Source organism: Zasmidium cellare, assembly GCF_010093935.1.
Source record: "Zasmidium cellare ATCC 36951 unplaced genomic scaffold M409scaffold_24, whole genome shotgun sequence".
In the NCBI taxonomy this organism is placed as follows: domain Eukaryota; kingdom Fungi; phylum Ascomycota; class Dothideomycetes; order Mycosphaerellales; family Mycosphaerellaceae; genus Zasmidium; species Zasmidium cellare.
In genome coordinates this window covers 174,406-191,653 of record NW_022986968.1, presented here as the reverse complement: position 1 = coordinate 191,653, position 17,248 = coordinate 174,406, and the positions used below count along the sequence as shown (strand labels likewise).

The following is a 17,248-nucleotide window of genomic DNA, read 5'->3' as shown; positions in this document are numbered from 1 at the left end:
GGCGATTACGCTTCCGGCTCGATCAACGGGCCATTGTCTGCGGAGGTCACTATGCTGCCATGTTGATGCTTGCGTGCTGCGAAACGCCTGAAGGACCTCAGGGCGTGATTCTGATGCGTTGTCGGGTGGAAACAGAGTCTCACGCGCTTGACTCCTTCCTTGAAGGATCCACTGCCACAGCTTCGGCTCGGCAGTCGCGTGCTGTCCCGTCATCGATCTGAGATGGCGGGTCAAAGCTTTCGGCCACGCGACCTGCAGAACATCGTGAACCACATCCACACTTCTGTCTCAACTTCTGACGATGGACAGTCATGCCGTCCAGCGCAAAGGAAGATCGGATCGCTCAGCTCCTGGCCAAGGCCGATGAGGACGCCAAGCAGGGCAATCTCCAGGATGCCTTCAAGGCGCTGAAAGAAGCCTCCCATCTCGACTCGGAGAACCAGAAAGTTCGAGATGCGCTGGTGGCGCTGCAGAAGAGAGAGCAGACGGGAGATGCTCTCCAATTGCTGCGTAGCTATCTAGCATCCGGCCCGGAGCTGGATGGCGAGAAAGCAGTTCAGGCATTAAGACAGAAGGAGCTTCCACAGGATGAGGCGAAACAGGCTCTTGAGCTCCTCCTCACTGCCACTGGAGACAAAGAGCTACTGGACTCGCTGACCGGCGCACTCCTGTGGAAGAGTACCGCCGCGAGGAAAGATGTTGCGGCAAGATTCAAAGAGCCAGTGACGGAGCTCTTCACCCTGCTCTTCGAACGGGGCGAGGAGAGCCTCAAGGCATTTTCCAGCATCTCTCTGGATGGCGGTCTATGGGAGTCGAAAGAAGCGCAGAAAAGGGCGCAAAACGATGTCTTCCGGCTGTGCATAGCAAAGCTCATGGATGTCGACATCGATCGACCAGAACGGCTCATGCAGGCTGTTGCACGACAGCTGGCCGTTGCGCCTGAGGATGTGAAGGACGTTATTGACGAAGATGTCTTCGAGGTGGTTCTCAACTCGTTGGACATTCGTCTCCAAGCCAAGCTTCGTAGCCAAGCCATGCTGGCAACGTCAAAGATCCTGGAGGTCACCGGCGAGCCGGGAGGAACTATGTTTGGGCAGTATCTTGCGAATAAGGTCGCAAAACAAACAAACGATGACCTGATTGACGCCTTTTCAGCTGCTTCAGCGGTCTTTCCGATGCTTCCAGCCGTGGCCGCCAGTCTCTTCATGACGGACGGCTTCGTGCAACAGCTTGTGCCCAATCTCGAGAGGAATTCAGAGGCTGCATCCCAAGGGCAAAGGTAGGCACGAAAGCAGTAGAGATACACGCTTTACTTTGTATCATACTTTCACACTTGCCATACGGCACTGCTAACACTCAGCAGGAAAAGCAGGACGCTTGAACAGGCGGCGCTCGAACTTCTGAGCGCGGCTTGTGTGGACAAAGCATGTCGAGAAGCAATTGACAGATACTGTTCTCCCTGGCTTCGTGACCTCACAGAAGAGCGCGATGGCACGCACAAAGCCCTGTCGGCACTTGTGCTCGCCAAGATCAACTCTGCTTCGCAGGAAGAGATCACATCTAAGTTGGCGGATCTTGTGCTGGTGGGAGACGCAGAACGTGAGCAAGCGGTCGAAGGTCTTGCCTATACATCGCTGCAGCCCAAGATCAAGGAAGAGATTGCGTCAAATCCACAACTCCTCAAGCGGCTTGTGGCAGCACTCATCGAACGTCCAAGTGCTGCCTTTGGGTGTTTGACGGTCTTCTCAAACCTCACGACCTACCGACCTACACAGACTGCTGAGCAGAAAAAGATGGCACAGCTCAAAGCCTATGCCGCTTCGCAGAAACCAGAACCCGATGACCCTCTCGACGATGATGCGCATGTAACTGCGAGAGCCAAGAAGCTTCTCGACGTGGATGTGGTGCCTGCTCTTGTGGCGTCTTGCAAACAGACTAGTTCCCCCTCAAATATTGCCATGGTCGTGCGAACTCTACTGGCGTTATCGAAAGAGCAAAAGCACCGGGCCAAGATGGCTCAGCAAGGCGCCGTGCGACTGCTCCTACAGATTCGAGAGCGAGTGGCAAAGACGGACAAGTCGACGGCAGAGGCATCCGCTATCGAACGACACGCATCTCATGCCCTTGCGCGGTTATTGATCTCCGTGAATCCATCACACGTATTCTCGTCAAACCTATCCGCCTCATCAGCCGTGAGCGCTCTGTCACCGCTGCTTTCGATTGATTCCGACAGTGAGCAGAGAGACCTTCTGCCGACTTTCGAGGCCCTGTTAGCACTCACAAATTTGGCGTCTACGGAGGACGACTCGGCCAAAGAGCTTCTAACACGCAACTCCTTCGCCACACTCGAAGACTTGCTGTTTTCCTCCAACACCCTTGTGCAACGCGCGAGTGTCGAACTTGTATGCAACCTCATGGCTTCTCCGTCCGGAGTCGCCAAATTCGCAGATGGCTCCAACGATGCGAAACGTCGCATGCAAATCTTACTTGCTCTCGCCGATGTCGAGGACCTGGCGACTCGACGCGCAGCAGGTGGTGCGTTGGCGATGCTCACCGAGTGGGACGCCGCGGTAACGGCGATACTGGACAAGGAAAGAGGTGTTGGTGTGCTGCTAAGCATGTGCGAGGATGATAGCGACGAGATGCGGCACAGAGGATTCGCATGCGTCTTGAACGTCGCAAGTGCACCTGGAGATGTTGGTGCCAGGGGAATCAAGGCTGTCAAAGATGCGAACGGAGCTGAGGCCCTGAAGGAGGCTCTTCGCAGGACGAAGAACCAGGAAGTGTTGGGACTCGGGGTTGAGGTCCTCAAAAAGTTGCAATGATTGTATGTTGGACACGAGACGGGGCTAATCCTGTCGAGCACACCGCCGCATGGGGAGAGCCGGGAGGAAAGGCTGGTATTTCGGCATGTCACAAGTCAAGCAACACGCTTGGACGGGTCTTGTCAACGGCCAAGATGCTTTGCGAGGTTTGCTTCTCCTGGCTAATCAGTTCGTAGGCTAGGTACATGTACGACGTACGACATCGGGCTTCGCTTATGAATGTTTCTTATTATTCCTAGGTCTCATGTCAGCATGTCTGGCGCTGAATTTGGTCCAGGGCTTCACAGTCTGGTTACTGCATTGGGATGGCATCCTGCAGCATCATACCATTTCTGGCCGCCATGCTTGGGCCACGTGCTTGGACCTGCGAATGAACAAATCTGTCCTATCGTACGGCAATGCGTCAATCTTCATCTCGGTAGTACTGGAGTCACGGGTTCACGGTCATGAGCTGACCTTGCAGTAGCCCGCTGGTATACCTCAAGGCTAGGCAAGGCCACATGGACGTTGGAGTGGACAGATCGCATGACTGTTTCTACGCTTTCCAAGAGAACTGATTCACACAACCAACTTACATCGGCGGAACTGGAGGCTTCCGGAGCGGCCTTCCTGATCAAGCCCTGTTGTGTTTCCTGAGCAACGACTTCGACAAACAGTCTCATCATCGTTCAGCCGCTTCGCAAAGCACACGAGCTGAAACCCAGGCCACGGTTGAGTGTCATTCTTGCCGACGAGCGGTGTGCATTCGGTCATCAGTGTGCACGTTGACTGAGCACTGAACGACCTCTTCCAAATCCGCGGACTGTCCATGCTGCCGGCTATGGCCCTACACTAGCCCAACGTCCATATGCGGCAGTCCTCGTCGAAAGAAAATAGGGCTGCATAGTAATCCATGGCCGCAGGATCTTTTCGCCGAGCTCAGCCTCATTGTATAGGCAGTGGAAGCTGTTCACCCGGGCTCAGCCCTGGCAGAATCCTTCACTCACCAAACGACAACCCGCGCTAAGCACGCTTCGCCTTGAGCTTGGTGTGTGTAAGACACGCTATTATTCGCACACAAGCTCACACCAGGGCAACAAACGGTTTAGCTCTGCCAACTCTATTTCTAAACCATGTGGTACTTACCAGGATCCAGTTTAGCAACCGGGGCCAGATACGGGTTTTGAGATCTGACATGACAGCATCCATGACCACCACATCGCGGCGCTCGCTTGTCGTGCGCGATGCTGAGGGTATTATTGAACCTACCTGTGAGGAGGTGCTGACCAAAGCAGATCTATCTACGGCATCGTGCAGCTCCGTGTGGTTCCTTGGAGAGGGGAAGTGCTACTGCCCTCCTTGATACATAAGGTACGTGTGATGCCTGGTGATGCATCTCTGATCTCTGCATTCCATCACTCAAAACAATAAAGTTTATCTGCCGACAACCAGCCTTTGCCATCTTGCTGCTTGTTTGCTTTCTCGATCTCCTAGATTCTCTCTTTCACAATCAGAATCATCACAATGCTTTCACAACTCGCTGTCACTGCCCTGCTGGGCCTCACTGCATCGGCTGCTCCTTGGGGTCCAGGACAGGGAGGCGACTGGGGACATGGTAATGGAGGAAACGGAAACGGCTGGGGAGGCAATGGCGGATGGGGAGGTCACGGTCAGCCCCCTAGCCAACCTGAGAACTGCACCCAGGAGCCATTCAAGTTCCCCCTCTCCAACGGATTCCCAAATGTCGAGGTCGGCTCTCCAGAGCTCCTTGCCATCGAGAAGCAAGCACATGGCACTCTCCCCAATGGCCCTCTTCCAAGCAAGATCCAGGACGCCACCGCAACCACTCTCCAGCTCATCGCGTTCAACGAGATCTTCGAGGTCGCATACTTCACCTCCCTCCTGAACAACATCACCAGCGGTGTGTACAACGTCGGTAGCGGCGCTGCTAAGCAGATCGTCGAGAACGCCATCACCGCCGTCCAGGCCCAAGAAGAACTCCACGCCCTGGGCGCCAACGCCATCCTCCAAACGGCCGGCCGCACCACCATCCAGCCCTGTGAATACGTCTTCCCAGTCTCCGACTTCGACAGCTCCATCGCCCTCGCCTCCACCTTCACCGACGTCGTCCTCGGCACGCTCCAAGACGCCCTCAACAACTTTGGCACCGACGGCGACGACGAGCTCCTTGCCCTCATCGGCGGCGTCATCGGCCAAGAAGGCGAGCAAAACGGCTTCTACCGCAACCTCGGCGGCAAGATCCCCTCGCAGCTCCCCTTCCTCACCCGCTCCGCCGGCCCCTTCGCATTCTCTGCCCTTAACCAGATGTTCGTCGTCCAAGGCACCTGCGGCAACCTCGACGCCATCGCCCTCCCCATCTTCAGCCCCCTGACCGTCGCGACCCAGAACATCCAGGCGCAAGATCAGGATCTGTCCTTCAGCTTCAAGACCAACGGCACCGCGACCGATACCAGCGACCTCCACATCGTCTACATCAACCAGCAGAACGTGCCGGTCGTGGAGCCGCTCAAGAATGTCCAGACGCAGGGTGATACTGTCTCCTTCCAGGCGGCTTTCCCTTTCACCGAGAACCTTATGTTCGGATTGACTATTGCTGCTGTGACGAATAGCGCGGGTCCTTTCGCGGGTGCGGATGATGTTGCGGCGAAGGCGCTGTATGGGCCTGGTTTGATTGAGATTCAGTAGATGGGAATGTTCACGAGTTGATGTATATCGTTTGGAATGAAAAGCATTTAGACGGCGATTCGATGCTCATCTATACCCTCTGATAGGTTCCTGCCTCGCATCCGGAAATGTCCATCTCCCTCATCCCCACAGCTCAATCCCACTGTCCCCTTCTTCCATCAAGTAGCTCTCCCAATCCTCATTCGCGCGATTCTTCTCCTTCACTGGTATCTTCAACTCCCGGTATGCCAGTTTGTGTAAATCCAGAGCGGGCCAAGCCGAGGAGATGACTTTCGACTGCCGGTAGGCGAGGGCTAAGAGTGCTTGCATGGTGAACATTGCATCGTTCCCAGCGCAATGCAACAGATCCTTTCGGTGGGGTATTTGCAACCATTCAAGTAGGGTGCGAAGCGTCGGGAATTGTCCGAGACATTGGCGTGCTAGGTCTGCGGTGTCGACGAAGCCGAGGACATGGGGCAGGTCTTCCGCCAGGTTCACGTTGAGGGATTGCAGGACTTTGAGGTCTGCTTCGATGCCGTGGCCTACGAGGAGGACTTTGCGAGGGGTTTGGTTGTCGGAGGCTACGGTCAAGCCTGCGAGGATGGTGCGACGGAGGTCTTCGATGTCGATTCGCTGCGTGTCGCCGAAGAGGAAGCCTTGGTTGTGGCGGGCTATGCGGTAGTTCGCTGCGTCGATGGTGGGCTCTGTCTCTACTTCTTGGTTTCTGGTGAGGATGGTTCTGACATCTAGAGTTCCGAGACCGTATCCGTGGACGCCACCGACATGTCGCTCGTCGCCTTCAAAGTCGATAGCAGCTAGCACGAAGTCGGTCTCGGGGCTGAGGGTTCTTTCTTGAGTACTCAAAGCGTTCAAGAACGCATCGAAAGCTAGTTTGCCGGCGATCTTGTATGGATCAATGTATGCTCGCCATCGTGCCCTGTTCAACATGTTAGCTCGAACAAATAAGAACCAGTCACTCTGGTATTGTAACCTACTTCCTGAGTGTGCGCCGCTCGAGCTCAGCAAAGTCTTGCATGCCTTCTTCCTGATGCCTGAGAACCTCGGCGTCGGTCCAGCGCAGCTTGTAGTCGGCGTAGTATGCCGCGCGATTGTCGTTGTATCGCTCTCGCAGTTTAGGGCCTATGACGGGAAGGTACCAGCGATTATTGTAGCGTCCACGACGAGAGGGCATTTAGTTACGATCGCGATGTGTTGCTAGAGGTTAAGGATCGATGAAGCGATGGAAAAGGAGGGCAACAAGGATCGAAAAAATGTTGAGTTGGCAGTAACGATGCAGGTTGGTGAGGAAAGGATATAGTGTCAAAGCAGATGGCGGAGTATAGCTTTTCCTGAATTTTGTATTTGCATGAATAAGCAGATATGATAGCGTTGTCGGCTCACCTCTCTTGGATGGAGTTTCCGATACCATCCCGAATCTCGGCTTGCCGAGCGTGCCGAAAGCGGTGCCGAATTGATGTTATTGTTGCCACTGATCGTTTACCTCACAATAGGCCTTCTGGAGCGCTGTTATTGTCAGTGTAGCGGCCATTCACCTAGCCATAACAATGAGAAGAAACTTACATATTGCCGCTCAATTGTCGACAATATCTCCAACCTTGAACAGCCTTCCATGACATCGATGCAGCTATTGTGCTTCCTATTGTCGCATTTTCGACGGGGATGCCAACGACAATATGGACTATGAGACCTATTGTCACCTATAGATCGTGGCCTCATCTCTACCTATAAAGCCATGTAGGTCTTTCTTTCTTTGTGGCGCTTTCTTAGACATACAGACATCATCACAAGCTGGCCTTGAGCATATCGTCTTCACACCAATCTCTCAAACATCACATCAGCAACCATGGCCAAGCAAGCGCAATTCCGAGCGTATGACCTCAACCGCAAGAAGCAACACAAGATCCCCTCACCTCCCACCAAACTCTCTGAGCCCAAGCTCAGAGAGGGCGAGTGGAAGGTCTCAAAGAGGCCGGGGGTGAGGGGATCGAAGAAGCCGGTGAAGAAAGGCCGCACCAAGAAGTCCGCTGCTGCTGCCGTTGAAAAGGCTCCCAAGCGCGCGGCAGATCTCCTCCGCTGCAAGGGCGGTGAATTCCAGTGCCTGCACTGTAAGTTCCCCTTTCTCAACACCCATCCCCATTGCATCATCAAGGTCCATGCTAACGATTCCCAGGCAGTGCCTTCAGCGACGAAGCGTCCTGCGGGACAGGATGCTACAAGCAATTCCGGAGAGAGCACCTCTCCCAAGACCTCATCGACATCCGTGGGCCCGGCCCTCTCGGGTACGGCGCCTTCACCAAGCCCGGCGTGACCATCCCAAAGGGCGCCTGGGTAGGCGAATACCTCGGCGAGCTGCGCCCTCTCTCCCCCGCGCCCAACTCCACCTACCGTTTCGAGATCCCCTCCGTCTGCGCAGTCGACGCGCAGTCCAGTGGAAACTGGACGCGTTTCATCAACTCACACTGCCGGCCGAATGTCAAGCCCTGGGGCGAGACGGTGGGCAAGCGGCATGTGATTTTGTTCCAAGCGCTGCGCGAGATTGGGCCTGAGGAGGAGATTGTGTTCAACTACGGCGCGCGGTATTTCGAGAACGCGGGGTTTCTTTGTGGGTGCGATGCGCAGAAGAAAGCGCATTTGCCGCAGGGCGCGAAGCAGGCCAAGGGCAGGAAGAAGTGAATTTGAAGACCGGCTGGTCCGGGTTCTTTGTCCTCACTCATTGCTCATTTCTTCCGTTCTTCTCCGTGGTTCGATTCCCGTCCATTCCGTGCAATGCATTGATGGCAGATTGGTATCGGGTTGTGTTGTTGAGAAAGGAAGCAAAACTCGACGTGAAGTCAGCCAGCATGCGCAGATCACTACGGCGGACCACAGCAGCATCGTGAATCCGCCCCCAAGGACCTCACCTCAGCCCTCGGCCTATCTTCTCCATCGCCCAACTCGAGCACAGGTAAGCCCACATGAGAAGCAGGCTATACAGGCGAGCTGACGGTTAGTCATGATTCGCATCCATCAAGAATTCATACCTTCCCCGGTACTGTCTCGCACAAATGCTCGCAATCAGTAAGATATGACCTCAGCTGTTCAAGCCGCCGTCGTCGGAGACAGTGTCTAATTCATCCTCGTTTTATCCTTCTCTCCTACAACTATTAGCTTTACTACCGGCCTCTTTATATGACCGATCTGTGGATGCCCAATTGATAACGACGAGGCTTCGAAAGCTCTCCAAGACCACAAGACTTCTCGTCCCATCCTATCAACCAAGAAACCAGACCACCAACCCGCACAAAGCCCAAGAAAATGGCGGCCAAGCCTCCATTCAACATCGCCATAATCGGCGGCGGCCTCTGCGGCATCTCCCTCGCCATCGCCCTCAAAGCCCGCCACATCCCCTTTACAATCTACGAAGCGCGCTCCTCCTTCACAGAGATTGGCGCGGGCATCAACGTCGGCCCCAACGGGATCAAATCCCTCCGCGCCATCGACCCCTCCCTCGGCGAGAAAGTCTACCAGCTCGCGACACGAAATCCGGAACCCTATCAGGATGTGTGGATGTATTTCAAGTACGGCGCGGATTGCGGGGAGGGGCGGAGGGATGGGGAGACGATCTGGACGTTGATGGCGCCGCCGACGGGGACGATGACGATGCATCGGCAGGAGTTTCTGGCGGCGCTGGCGGGGGAGATGGGGATGGAGAATGCGAGGTTTGAGAAGAAGCTTGTGGGGTATGAGCAGGGGGATGGGGAGGTGGTGATGAGGTTTGCGGATGGGACGGAGGAGAGGGCGAGTTTGATGGTGGGGTGTGATGGGATTCATTCGAGGGTGAGGGCGTTGATGTTTGGGGAGGGGAATCCTGTTTCAAAGGCGCACTTCAATCACGATGGGGCGTATCGCGCGGTGATTCCGATTGACAAGGCGATTGAGGCTGTTGGGGAGTCGGCGAGATATGTGCAGTGCCATCTGGGGCCGAACGGCTACTTCATCATGTACCCCGTAAACGGAGGCACGAACGTGAACTGTGGAGCGTGGATTCAGAAGCCTGAGCCTTGGGAGAGGGAGGAGTGGCTCGTTCCTGATCAGGGAAAGCAGTTTCAGGAGGATATGAAGGATTGGGGTGAGAGAGTGCACAGAGTGATGGAGTACTTCGACCCGAACCCGATTTTCTGGGCGCAGCATTCGCATAAAGTACAGCCGGATTCGTTCCAGCGAGGACGGGTCATTCTCATTGGCGATGGAGCGCACGCTATGCCTCCCCATAATGGAGCCGGGGCTTCCCAGGCAGCGGAAGATGCGTATATTCTATCCGAGGTCTTGATCTCCTTGGTACGCAATGGCGAGCCTTCTGACACAGATGTAAAGGCAGCCTTGACTGCTTTTGAGGATGTGCGTCGACCGCGGGTGGACAGGGCTCATCGATCCAGTGTCAACACCGGTCCCGAATGGTACGGCTTCCATGAGCGAAGGTTGGAAGGACCTGAGCTGGAGGAAATGATCAAAAGCATGCATGCAAGGTTCGACTGGCTATGGGGCGTCGATATTGAAAACGAAGCACAGAAGGCGAAGGATCAGTTGAAGGAGTTGCTTGCCAAATTATAGGCAATAGAGTTTCCTGGGGACTTAATTGATGATTTGAGTCACTTCCATCGTGTGATCCGTAAGACAAGCGGCTCTCACTCAAACGTATCCTAATCCAAGGTACACGTGCGCCTCAAGGAGGCGTAACAGAGTAGCTTGAAATGGTCAATTGCCATCCGGACTTCGGTCGTGAAAACATCATTAAACCTGCAACACCTGACAAGACACGCACACAGCTATTCCGCATACTATCTTCCCGCATTAAAATCCGCGAACTCCAGGCCCCACGATCAACCGACCGGCCTCTCCCACGTCGAAAGCTGTGTGTTATGATCAACATAATAGAGTCTCCGCTGTGGATCTATTCTCATTTCCCAGCCGGGCGGTAACGGCTTCTCAGGCTCTGGCGCAGTCGAGGCCTCGTAAGATGGAGGTGCCGCTGGGTCTGTCATCGCCGGACGCTCCCATGAGGTGGTGCGGGTTACATGGTCAATGTAGTAGGATCTTCCATCCGGGAGATGGCGCTCCTCCCATCCGGAAGGTAGGGCGTAGGTGTCTGCCAGTCCTGGCGATGGTAAGCTGGTGAGTGAAGGCTCCAAGGGTGAGGCTGGGTTGGACGGGATCGGACAGGGGCTGGCTTGAGTCGAGATGGGCGATGTAGGTGCCGTGCTTCCTGCGTTACTTTGACTGTCGGCGGTGCTCGTCCCGCTGACCTGGCTGTCTCCTCGAGCAACCGGCTTTCGCCTTACGACTGGTACGATGGTTGGTGACAGTGGATTCGAGACAGAGTTTCGGATTGGACTTTGTGGGGGAGAGATGGAACTGATGGAGACTCTCGCTCCTTTCTTATCGTCAAGGTCGACCGGATTGACGGGGCTTGCGGTAGGGGCTGCGGATGCAGTGACATTTGTAGGCACGAAATGGAGCTCGTCGAGTCGTTTCGCAATGTGCGCCATCGGATCGGGATTGCGAACCATGACAAATGCTTCATCGTTGAGGCCTTGTTCGTGACCGCAGTGAGCTTTGTACAACTTGCGAGTCGAGGACTTGAACTTGACTTTGGACCAATCCAGCTCCGTGTCTTTCAGCACCTTGTGGCTCATCCCATTGAGCCCTTCCAGCCATTCGGCAAGTGCACCGATGTGTTTGCCACAGAAGACGATGGCATCTCCAGCACGAAGGTCAGCTCGCTCTCCCACTGTCCATGCGTACAAGAATCGACCTGCGTCGGCTTGAAAGCGCGCGACAAGTTTCGTGTTGTGTCCGACATCCATGTAGAAAGAGCTGCCTCCATACGTCGCAAATGCGAATCCCCAGGTTCGAATAACGATTCCATTGTTTGGAGGCAGTGGTTGCGGCATCCCGTGTTTCTCAAATTGCTTGACCACGTCTTCCAGAACACCTTCCATCAGCTTTCGAGATTTCTTGTCAGTCTTCTCAAAGTCGGGCTCCTCTTTGCTGATTGCGGAGGGCGATTTCTTCAATAGCTTCCAGGGCTGAGGCACGCTTTTCAAGAAGGCGATGCCTTTATCGACGTCGTTGATCCAGTAGTTTGGCTTCTCAGGCGTAGCCCAGTCTGTACGATCCATGATGGCACAGCCAAATCCATGCCTGGTATGAGAGGTTAATTATGTCGTCTAGTGAGGCTTACTTTGCACATACCAAATGGGCATTGGGTGACATGCTGCGCAAAAGACATAGGCACAGGCAACGAGATGCTGCAAGATGGGCTCAAGGTCGTCGAAATCTTCGCCTACATCGTCGGACTTTGAGTCCACAGCACGCATGGCCGAGCGCACCGCTTCAGAGGCCTGGGGAAGGACATCGAAGTCGACCACGTCAAGCAATAGGAGGCGTTGGCCCAGCGTTGCCAGCACCAAGAGAATCTCCTCGATCGACGCTCCTTGGAAGGGGTTCCCGTTTGCGGCACTTTCTGTCGACGGTTCGGCAGCCTTTCGCTGACTTCGGTTGCTCCATGCGTTGGCGATGGCTGCTCCAGCTCTGACGGCAGAGATGCCTAGCTGGGCCACCTGGATGGTCGCTGTGATGGGATCAGACATGGCCAAAGCAAGTGGTAAGAATGAGGATGGAGTGTGCTGATCTGTGCGACCTCCCTTTCACCTGATGTAAATACCTGTCCTTCAGCAGCGCATGCCGCGGTCTTCCACTCCCGTCTTCGCCAAAGCTGCAAGCCACCTTGAGAACATTGTGTGCTACTTGTGGACGTACTCCATGAAGTCGACGTGTACCTCTGTTTTTCTCGCGCGGGAAAGGCTGCATGGAGCTACTGCCAAGCCATCGAGACCGATTTGTGGTAGAGCTGAAGCTATGTGGCTTGGTGGCCTGATCAGTACGGCGACAAATCTGAGACGTCGGTAGGACAGACATGTTGAGGAGCGACTCGAATCGAGCTGCCAATGAAAAAAAGATAGCGGCTATAAGTTTCGCTCTGTTCTGTGTCTTGTTACACAATAGCGGCAGAGCTCGTTTCGGAAGTCCTTATCCCCAGCCTCGCCAAACTGTAATGCCATTTGCCGGCCAATGTCACCAGCAGCACTCTCAAGCTATGGGCCCGAACTCCGATCCTTTTTGGAGCTCTGTTTTGGTCGAAGCTCGAGTCCCTTTTCCTGATACATCACAAAGCTGGGGCTCTATCTTGGCCGACGCTCGAGTCCATTTTCACCCTGTTGATACACCATGAACCTAACACGCTTTGGCTGTGATTCTGGCTTTGGCTCAGGCTTTGGCTCAGGCTTTTGCCCAGGCTTTTGCTCAGGCTCAGGCTCAGACTCTGGCTTTGGCTCTGGTTTCGGTATTGGCTTTGCAGGGCGAGCGGCAGGCGGTTTTGGATCCAGAGATATTGCACTTCCGCGAGAGTGAGCTTGTGGATCTTTGGGGGGCAATTGTCGAGCTTGCGGGACTTGGCCCTTTCGAAGGCGAGCTTCGTCTATTTCACAGATGTTTTCATTTGCTGCTTTGGGTTCCACCTCTGTTGTAGCGAGGAAGTCTGTGCTGCTTGCATCTGTACTGGCCGCATCCTACTTCGGGCCTACTCCAGAGCTTCCTGCGGTGCCTCCATCTTTGACGAACTTCGTGATGCCTTCTTTGCACGCCCTCTCACTGTAGCTCTCCCAGACATCGTACAGGCTGACCATCTCCTGAGTTGCATCGACAATGGCGTTCATGTCGACTTTGCTCTCCGCAAGCCAGTCTACAAGTTTACTGAGCTTCGGTCCGGCCTGCTTGAGGCCGCTGAAGCCTCCCAGAACAGCTTGTTGCGCTGCGCTTGGACTGACCGTGGGCGACAAGCCGGGAGTAGACGCCGATGTTGGAGATGCTTGTGTGGGCGATTGCTGGGTTGCTGAGGCGTGCGTGGAATGCGGTTGTAAGCCTGCCGGCTGCCCTGCTGGTCGAAGAACGACAGCGAGGAAGACGGCGACAATGGCAAGCACGTGCGGCGGGCAGAGGAGGATGAGATCGGTGTTGTAGCTGTCGTTGATGATGGAGTGTGCCAATTGCGTCTCTTCGTTGCTGAGGCCGAATATAGGTGACAGCTCCGTGAGAGATCGATAGGGGTGGTGACAGATCAGCCGAGAGGAGAGTTGAGAGATCAGCGCAAACTCGCACTCTCCTATCTTGCTGCTTTCGGAGACTCCAAGTTCAGGCCACTGGCGTGCTGCCTCGCCGAGCATCAGCCTGATGTGCTGGGGGCATTCTTCCATCTTGCAGGCCAGGTAGACGGCGGTTGCCATGATCAGATAGGGGTTGGTCTTGCGCATCTCAACTCGCAAGTAGAAGCGCTTGATGTACACTTGAGCAGTTGCCAGCGCTTGCTGTCGTAGGCTCATTCGACGTCCAAGTTTCGTGAGCTGTTGCTGGAAGTATATGCTCATAAGCCGACGATCTGGCAGCGGATACTTGTTGTATAGCTGCTGGTTGGCCTTGTCCAGATTTTTCCGCAGGTCAACCAGTTCTGCTTTGGTGAAGGTCCAAAATTTGGCCTGGGTAGAATCCCAGTAGTTGGCCGCCATGCTGCGGCGATGTTTTCCTGTCGCTCTCCAGCCTTGTATGCCTCGTGGATAGCTCCTTTTGCGATGTCGATCCAATCATGATAGGCTGTTCATTGCTCCGTCCATGGGAAGGACTTTGATGGCGGGATTATCGGGATCTTGACTTTGCTGACTTCTGCTCTTTTTCCATCATATCTCCATCTCTCGAGGATGCTATCTCACGAGTTTGATGGTGCCTTCGTGTTCTAAAGCTTAATGATGAGAATAGATGCAGATGGAGAGTCACGCAGAGGTCAGCAAGAGCCAAACATAGCCGAGCGCCACTGTGGCGTCGTTGTGGGCTGCAATGACTTCAGCGCTTCACAACTTCGTCTTCATTTTCATCTTCAGGCCACCATCTAACTCTTCCAACCCTCACCTCAAACACCCATCCGACACCTTGCACGTCCACCAGTAGAGCACACCCTCGATTTCACGAGCCGTCAGCTGAAGTTGCGCGGGTCAGATCGCAACATCTCTGCACAGCCACACTCTTTTCAGCTGTCACCTTTCTGCACGCCTGAAACGGTGCCGTAGTCTGGCCAACCTTTAAGATTCTGCTGCTGTCTTGACAAACACTGCTGTTTGACATTGAGACTGCCAACTGCCAACATGGACCGATCGACTACCTTCCTTCTGGTCTGCCTGGTTGGCCTGGTCCTGTTTGCCTCGCCGGCCGCGGCATTCGGAGCTGGCAACATTGCCTCCATCTCCAGGATCGAAGGTCACAACTGTAAGTCGGATGCGAAAGGACCCGGTCGGCGTAAGGGCAATGGCTAATTAAATTCGTCTACAGGGCGTCATGGCGACATTGAGGACCTGCTGGAGACTGTCGCATTCATCCACGGCCACAAATGGACTTCGATGATGGTCAAGCGGGCCTACTTCGGCAACTGGTTACGAGACTACAGCCAGGCGGTCGATGTTGGTACCCTCAAAGGCGTCCCAGCTGATACGATTCGAGTGCTCGTGTGGGTATTGTCATTCATGAGCTTCGGCTATGCGACGTTGGAATTCGAAGTCACATCAGAGAGACTTGGCGTATACCGGCCCGAGGAACACATCGACAACCCGAAGGACTATGCCGATAACCAGGATGCCAGACAATACGATCAGCGCTTGCGTGGCCCAGTCATGCCCATTGAGCTTCAGGTCGACCCAAATACTGGCATGAAGAATTACATTGCCAATGAGAATTTAGGCATCGCCACATCGCTTGGGTATATTAAGTGGAGCTTCGCACGAAGTATTCACTTTGGCCGCTTGTACACCCGCGGAGCTCAGAGTGGCCGAGAGGAGGACCTGTGTGAAGCTTTGAGATGTCTTGGCCAAGGTCTACACTGCATGGAGGACTTCGGGGCACACACAAACTACACTGAGCTGGCTTTACGCGAGCTCGGTCTTCACAATGTCTTCCCAATGGTCGGCACGCAGACCATGATTAACTTGCACGGAAAGCAAGTGTATCCTCTGGTTACTGGCACGTTCGGTGGTGTTGACTTCCTTCACTCTGTACTTGGCGAGGCCACCGATCACGTCACTCAGGCAGAGGTCAACCAGACAGAGGTGGATCAGCTAAACAATGCTCTTTCGAGCGCAGAGTCTAATGGCAAGCGAGGTGATGCTGGAAGACCAGCAGGTGCACTCACCGACCTCTTGGCCAAGATCCCCGGCACTGGCGATTTGATCCAGGAAGCTCAAAGCCTTCAAGCATCGGCCGAAGCCCAGGCGGCACAGAATGCTCACGGTGGCTCAAGAGGTATCGAAGACTCTTATGCACCATACGGAGACAACTACGGCGCCTCTCGTGCAAACGAACAAGGGTCATCTTACCAGCAGAGTACCGCACCACAGCAGCAACAGATGGGTCCCAACCAGACGCCAGCTGGTTTCCAAGCACCGCCGAAGGTCGATGCTGCCGCAGTCGTGGCTAGGATATACCCAATTCTTGCATTCCGCGACAAAGTCGTTCGTCAAATCTCTGCCATCGTCAGCAAAATCCCAGGCCTTGAGAAGATGATCGACACCATCACCGAGAAGGTCACACTTTTTGTCATGGGCCTTCTGGCACCATTCATCAAGCCATTGATTGCTTCTGCCTCCAATGCGCTCAAGCAAGGCAGTGGGACTGTTGTCGACTCCAGTGCGAAGCAACAGTACCTTGTCTGGACCGACCCGACGTCTTCTGACCCGACTCACTCCATGCTCTCAAAAGACCACTTCAGTAACGTGCTGAATGGACCAGCCGGTGAACTCGCCGCTTGCATCCTCCAGTACGTTGCTCCTCGTGTAATCTACGGATGGGAGCACCCGGAAGTCCCAGAGCATGAGATCTTGAACGACATCGGCCGTATCTTCCATCATCCAGCTGCTCGTGACAATAACGTTGAGATCCACCGGAAGATGTTCTCCGTCATTGAGACCTGGCTCTCCAAGCGTCCCGATCGCGGACACAGCCTAAATGACGTGCTCTCTTCCGAAAGCGTCAAGGCTGGCCATAACCACAAAGTTCAGAATCTGCAGCAGAGCTTCGTCGGTGTTCAAAACATTGCACAGCAACACGGCATGCACATTCCCAACGTTGGAACTGGTACTGCGTCCCACAGCGCGACCAGAGGAGGTGTTTTCGACATGCTGGAGCAGAGGAGGGCGATGGGCGGCGATACTGTACCTGAGGGTGCTTACTCGCAGGCTCCGATGCAATCTACGCATTACGAGCAGAGCAGTACCGCTTATCCTTCGACGTACCAGCAGGGATACGAGCAGCCTTGGCAACCTCAGCAGCAGCAGGGAGGGTATGATCAGGGCTATGGTGGCGGGTATCAGCAACAGCAGCATCAAGGCAGTTACGGTGGTGGTGGCTATGGAGGTGGGTACAATCAGTACTAGGTCACAAAGGCAAGCGGGTCGATGGTTGATGATTGGGGACATTATGTGGAAACGATTAATACATGACACGACGGAGATGAGGATAGGAGAATTAGTGAAGCGACAGACAGAAGTAGCGATACGAACACAAGAGCCTTAAAACTTCCATCGGAGGTATCTCAAAGTGGTCGACATTGGAGTACCCTCTATTCTCAAAAGAAAGGATAGATGGCCCGTGCTTGAGACTCTGCA

At 54.6% G+C, this 17,248-nt stretch overlaps 7 protein-coding genes across 7 annotated transcripts; 5 read left to right on the top strand and 2 right to left on the bottom strand.

Annotated features, from left to right (window-relative positions):
• Positions 1 to 311: 311 nt before the first annotated feature.
• M409DRAFT_56220 (uncharacterized protein) lies at positions 312 to 2,825 on the top strand (the record flags this gene model as incomplete). The annotated part of the gene is made up of 2 exons (XM_033813223.1): positions 312 to 1,279; positions 1,364 to 2,825. The coding sequence occupies 2 exons, from the start codon at positions 312 to 314 to the stop codon at positions 2,823 to 2,825; spliced, it is 2,430 nt and encodes an 809-aa protein (XP_033665739.1).
• Positions 2,826 to 4,328: 1,503 nt separating this feature from the next.
• On the top strand, positions 4,329 to 5,510 carry M409DRAFT_67576 (uncharacterized protein; the record flags this gene model as incomplete). Its single annotated transcript, XM_033817467.1, has 1 exon — positions 4,329 to 5,510. The coding sequence occupies one exon, from the start codon at positions 4,329 to 4,331 to the stop codon at positions 5,508 to 5,510; it is 1,182 nt and encodes a 393-aa protein (XP_033665738.1).
• A 1,843-nt stretch (positions 5,511 to 7,353) lies between these two features.
• Positions 7,354 to 8,183, top strand: M409DRAFT_24753 (uncharacterized protein; the record flags this gene model as incomplete). Its single annotated transcript, XM_033807375.1, has 2 exons — positions 7,354 to 7,615; positions 7,681 to 8,183. 2 exons carry the CDS (start codon positions 7,354 to 7,356, stop codon positions 8,181 to 8,183), a joined length of 765 nt encoding a protein of 254 aa, XP_033665737.1.
• Positions 8,184 to 8,804: 621 nt separating this feature from the next.
• On the top strand, positions 8,805 to 10,100 carry M409DRAFT_24752 (uncharacterized protein; the record flags this gene model as incomplete). Its single annotated transcript, XM_033807374.1, has 1 exon — positions 8,805 to 10,100. The coding sequence occupies one exon, from the start codon at positions 8,805 to 8,807 to the stop codon at positions 10,098 to 10,100; it is 1,296 nt and encodes a 431-aa protein (XP_033665736.1).
• A 269-nt stretch (positions 10,101 to 10,369) lies between these two features.
• Positions 10,370 to 12,139, bottom strand: M409DRAFT_56217 (uncharacterized protein; the record flags this gene model as incomplete). Its single annotated transcript, XM_033813222.1, has 2 exons — positions 10,370 to 11,690; positions 11,742 to 12,139. The coding sequence occupies 2 exons, from the start codon at positions 12,137 to 12,139 to the stop codon at positions 10,370 to 10,372; spliced, it is 1,719 nt and encodes a 572-aa protein (XP_033665735.1).
• A 978-nt stretch (positions 12,140 to 13,117) lies between these two features.
• M409DRAFT_24750 (uncharacterized protein) lies at positions 13,118 to 14,110 on the bottom strand (the record flags this gene model as incomplete). The annotated part of the gene is made up of 1 exon (XM_033807373.1): positions 13,118 to 14,110. One exon carries the CDS (start codon positions 14,108 to 14,110, stop codon positions 13,118 to 13,120), a length of 993 nt encoding a protein of 330 aa, XP_033665734.1.
• A 630-nt stretch (positions 14,111 to 14,740) lies between these two features.
• On the top strand, positions 14,741 to 17,017 carry M409DRAFT_56215 (uncharacterized protein; the record flags this gene model as incomplete). The annotated part of the gene is made up of 2 exons (XM_033813221.1): positions 14,741 to 14,861; positions 14,925 to 17,017. The coding sequence occupies 2 exons, from the start codon at positions 14,741 to 14,743 to the stop codon at positions 17,015 to 17,017; spliced, it is 2,214 nt and encodes a 737-aa protein (XP_033665733.1).
• Between the last annotated feature and the right edge of the window lie 231 nt (positions 17,018 to 17,248).